The sequence below is a fragment of the Solanum stenotomum genome, unplaced genomic scaffold (assembly GCF_019186545.1).
Source record: "Solanum stenotomum isolate F172 unplaced genomic scaffold, ASM1918654v1 scaffold31395, whole genome shotgun sequence".
NCBI lineage: Eukaryota > Viridiplantae > Streptophyta > Magnoliopsida > Solanales > Solanaceae > Solanum > Solanum stenotomum.
This window is the reverse complement of record NW_026031436.1, coordinates 1-4,141: the sequence shown is the minus strand read 5'-3', so window position 1 is coordinate 4,141 and position 4,141 is coordinate 1. Positions and strand designations below refer to the sequence as shown.

At 37.7% G+C, this 4,141-nt stretch overlaps 2 protein-coding genes across 2 annotated transcripts; one reads left to right on the top strand and one right to left on the bottom strand.

The window, feature by feature from the left end:
* Positions 1–53: 53 nt before the first annotated feature.
* Positions 54–1,664, top strand: LOC125851987 (uncharacterized). The gene has a single exon (XM_049531714.1). It carries the CDS (start codon positions 54–56, stop codon positions 1,323–1,325), a length of 1,272 nt encoding a protein of 423 aa, XP_049387671.1. The 3' UTR covers positions 1,326–1,664.
* A 1,067-nt stretch (positions 1,665–2,731) lies between these two features.
* LOC125851988 (putative late blight resistance protein homolog R1A-3) lies at positions 2,732–4,135 on the bottom strand. Its single transcript, XM_049531716.1, has 2 exons — positions 3,442–4,135; positions 2,732–3,032 (listed from the first exon to the last, which is right to left on the bottom strand). Exon 1 carries the CDS (start codon positions 4,013–4,015, stop codon positions 3,446–3,448), a length of 570 nt encoding a protein of 189 aa, XP_049387673.1. The 5' UTR covers positions 4,016–4,135; the 3' UTR covers positions 2,732–3,032; positions 3,442–3,445.
* Positions 4,136–4,141: the final 6 nt, after the last annotated feature.

The window sequence follows — 4,141 nt, the reverse complement described above, 5'->3', positions numbered from 1 at the left end:
ACATCATTAACCTCGTCTTTAATCTAATGGACGCATAGGTAGCAGTAATAAAAATGCCACACTCTGAGCCACATTATGCATTTGAGAGTACGCCCATCTCAACTTCACAACAGACAGGAGCATCCGTTGGAGAATCAGCAGTTTTAACTTCAAATGTCAAACAATCTAGCAATGAGTCATGTTCAGAAATGAATGTGCTGCTGAGAGATGACTATGAGGAGGATGAAAAAAAGATGAAAATGTATCCTTCCAGCAGAGAAACATGTCATGTTCAAGGTCATCCACATTCTAAGTCCCACTCTTCTGGAGAAACAGAGTTTGAGCATCAAGAGCCATGGTCATTCTGGACTCAAGTACGCGCTCAAATTATTCCCAATTCTTCTTCGCCCAGAACAATCTCACCAATATCCTCTGCCTCTCCAGAGATGCCAAACTCCAGAAAGCAAAACCTTGAGACACTCAAGAATGTCAAGCCTCCACCCATCCAAGTTAGTCATCCAACAGCGAGATCANCAATGGATGATGCAGCTGCATTTGTTACTTCAAAGGCTCAACGATCTACTGTTGGTTCTTCCTCAGAGTTTGATACACTTCGCACATCTAAAGAAAAACTGAAGGATGTTGCACCTGTGAATGGTGAAGCAACATATCATACCTCAAAGTCTCAAGCATTTAGCATTGGTTCTTCTTCAGAAATAACCATGCAGGAAAGTTCAAAAGATAAATTGAAGCATGTCAGCAAGGATCTTAAACAGGATTCTTCGTACACACGAAAACAAAGTGTCAACTCCTTGGTCTCGGACATGAAACAGCCATCACCTGTGAATAATTCATCAAGGGGAAAATCAGTCAGAACATTTAGATCCCGAAGAAGTTATATTGATAGATCAAAAAGAAAGGTTGATTGTCCAAAACAAGGTGGAGACGTAAATGAGGTACGTTGTAATCAATTTGACACAACATCATCCTTGAAATGCATTAATCGAAAAGGGGATTCAAAACCACTAGTCAATCCCAGAGAAGGCATTCTTGACAACAGTGGGCCAATTCCAAGCTCAGCATTCTTTGAAAGTGAGCCTGAAGCAAAGCAACATTTTACGAATACAGACATTGTGGAGGCCAAGGAGAACTCAGAATCCAAAGGGAACTCAGAGACTGTGCTAACCAATTCTCACATGAGTTCAGATGAAGAAGCTGACTTTGACCTTGCTGATGATATGGATCTAGGAAGTGAGGTTGATAGAAAAGCTGGTGAATTCATTGCCAAGTTCAGAGAACAGATTAGGCTTCAGAAAATTGAATCATTTCGACGGACCAGTGCTTAGTTACTAATACTCTATCCTGAGGTGTGTATAGTGATTCTAGTATGCTAAAGAAGGATGTCTCCCCTTGTTTAGTGGAAACTGTGAAAGTTGATCATTTGTTTATATGTTTAGCCTCTGTTTGTGTAAACAAACACTTGGAATGTTATTATAAAAAAAACCTGCTCAGGTGTCTAGGAGGGATGCGATTTCTTGCATCCTTCCTTTCTTGGAAGAGAAATCCGCATTCTACTGGAAAACTATCTTTAGAGTTTTCCATCATTTTAACTTTCATTTACACAGAATTCATGTAACCTTGCAATTCATTATTCAAGATTATGTTTTGTTTATTTTCATCTAGATATATTCTTCAAGGTGAATACATATCCACATTTGAGTCATCTGTTATTTTCATTATACAAATAACAGAAAGATGAATTGCCCAAACATTATCATCAGATTGCTGTGACAAATATGTTCGTCTCCTATTGTGCTGCAACTGATTTTTTTCATTCATAATTGAATTAGTAATATTATGGGACTGTCATGTTCCTTCTCTATCACCATCCAATTGTTCCTTCCCCATCTTTTCTTCATCTCCATCATGCTTTCCATACTTGTTGGTCAAATCCTCATAAACCAACAACATTGCATAGAACAACAATACAATAAAAGCTAAGGAGATGAGATGTGTGCATGTTAAGCCGTTTTGTCAAACAATATGGAATCACTAGGGGTTTTGGCAAAGGTAATCCACTTCATTGATCACTATGCCACACCTTTAAATGCTGGATTTTCTTATCGACTATCATCCTCAAGATATGTTATCCAACGTCTTTTATAAATATTATCAAACATAACATGTAAGAAAGCTTTATAAGGAAATCCAGAAATGAAGCATTTATACATAACTCAAAAGTATAAAGCAATTTTTTTTTTGGGAAACATTAGTCCTTCTATTTTTGGAATTTGATTTAGCTTGTTCTGATGAATGAACTTGAATTTTGTAATAATCATAGACTATGCTGAAAGAAGCAATTTGATGAATGATCAAACTACATGTTTTGAAGTATTTTCTAGAATTGATTATTTCTTGTAAACAATGTACCAAGTCATTTTTTTTTATTTTGATATTCTACTTAGAGGTATGCAGTTGAGATGATTACACGATACAACAAGAACAAACCTAGTGTAATCCCACAAATGAGATATGAGGAGGGAGGTGTACACGCAAACCTTACCCCCACAAATGATAATTTGAAAAAGCATTGCAATTAACCATTGAGGAAATACAACTGCACAATCAAATGCATCTAGTTATAGATGACGGTATGAAAGAAAAAAACAATCTTTGAAGAGCCAGAAGTGCTGTTTAAATAATAAAACATGATCAAATTGTGTATGAATCAGAACAAGTGACTATTGTTCTGTTGTTGTATCTGAATGGAGAAAATTCAGAGTGGTATAGCTTATAAGTATCAATGTCTGAGATTTCTTGAACGTTACATTTGGCTCTTATTCCTCGGCTACGATGGCACATTACAGTCACAATCAATAAAACATGAACACACATCAAATACAGTAAGAAACCAAAGAGTTACAAAACTGTGGATCAGTCGTTCCACTTATGAAATGCAATAGGCTTCGCTGTTTGAGCAGTGAGCCAAATGAAGCAAAAACCATGCGCGCCAACCAGGCTGGTTGAACCAGCAGCATGCGATTATTTTAGACCTGTACCAATAGCATGGTGTAAGTTGTTGACGAGTAGGTCACAATGGAAAAAAAATATGAAACTCACCAAGAAAAATGGAGGAACATGTTATTACCAATTGAAGTTTTATCAAAAGCCATAAGGTGAGATAATCACTAAATGCAACCGAAAATCCGTGGTAATTGCATAAGCATCTGTCATAGCAAATGGAGAAAACATGCATAAGCTTATCACCACGATTAGATATTACCATTACTGTTCCAAATGATGTGTAAATTGTTACTGGATACTCCTATCTCATGCTACTGGCTAGTATTTTAACAAGTTATAGGCTCCTTGGGAAAGGGGAGATAGCAGATAATTAAACATTTCTTTTGGAATACGAAGCACAAATCAAAGAGATTGATGTTAAGGGAAGATTTAACTAACCTTTCTAAGAAGCTGTCTGTACATCAGAATCAGGAGGGAATACAGAAAGCTCGAACTTCTGGGATTTAGCAGTTTGCAGCTTGCTTTTTTTGGCTTGTATCTCTCGGGCAGATTTTGCTGCTGATTTGGTGGAATTTCGCAAATCCATCACTTGGAGGCTGCGTATATCAGCCAGGCCAATGGGGATCTTCTCAAGTTTATCACATGATATGTGAAGATGTTTAAGTCTCGGGAAGTGATCACCCGAAGCATTCCAAGAAACTAAGTTTGCCCTTTCAATGCATAACACTTGTAGGAAAGGAAAACCTCCATTTAGTTCCCAGCGCTCTCCCTTAAATGCATTGTCTTTCAGCTTCAAGACTTGAAGGCACTTCAACTGTTTCAATACAGACATATCATCCCACTCCAACCAGGTGTCTGATAAAGTCAGCTTCCTCAACTTAGTTGGAAATAGAGATGCTGGAGGAAGGCGTAATTGTGTCTGATCAGTCTGACCAACATTTATCAGCTTCAAGTTCTCAAGAAATTGCAGCCTCTTAACATTGTTGAACAATATGGACTGACTTGGTTCCATTAGCTTAGCTATTTTTCCACGAATGCCCAGTTTTTTCAAGTTCGGAGCCCTCGAGAGAACATACTCAGTGCAGCTTTCTGGTGCAATTGTGGAGAGGGTTTGCAGGCTTTGATTTACCAAGGTAGT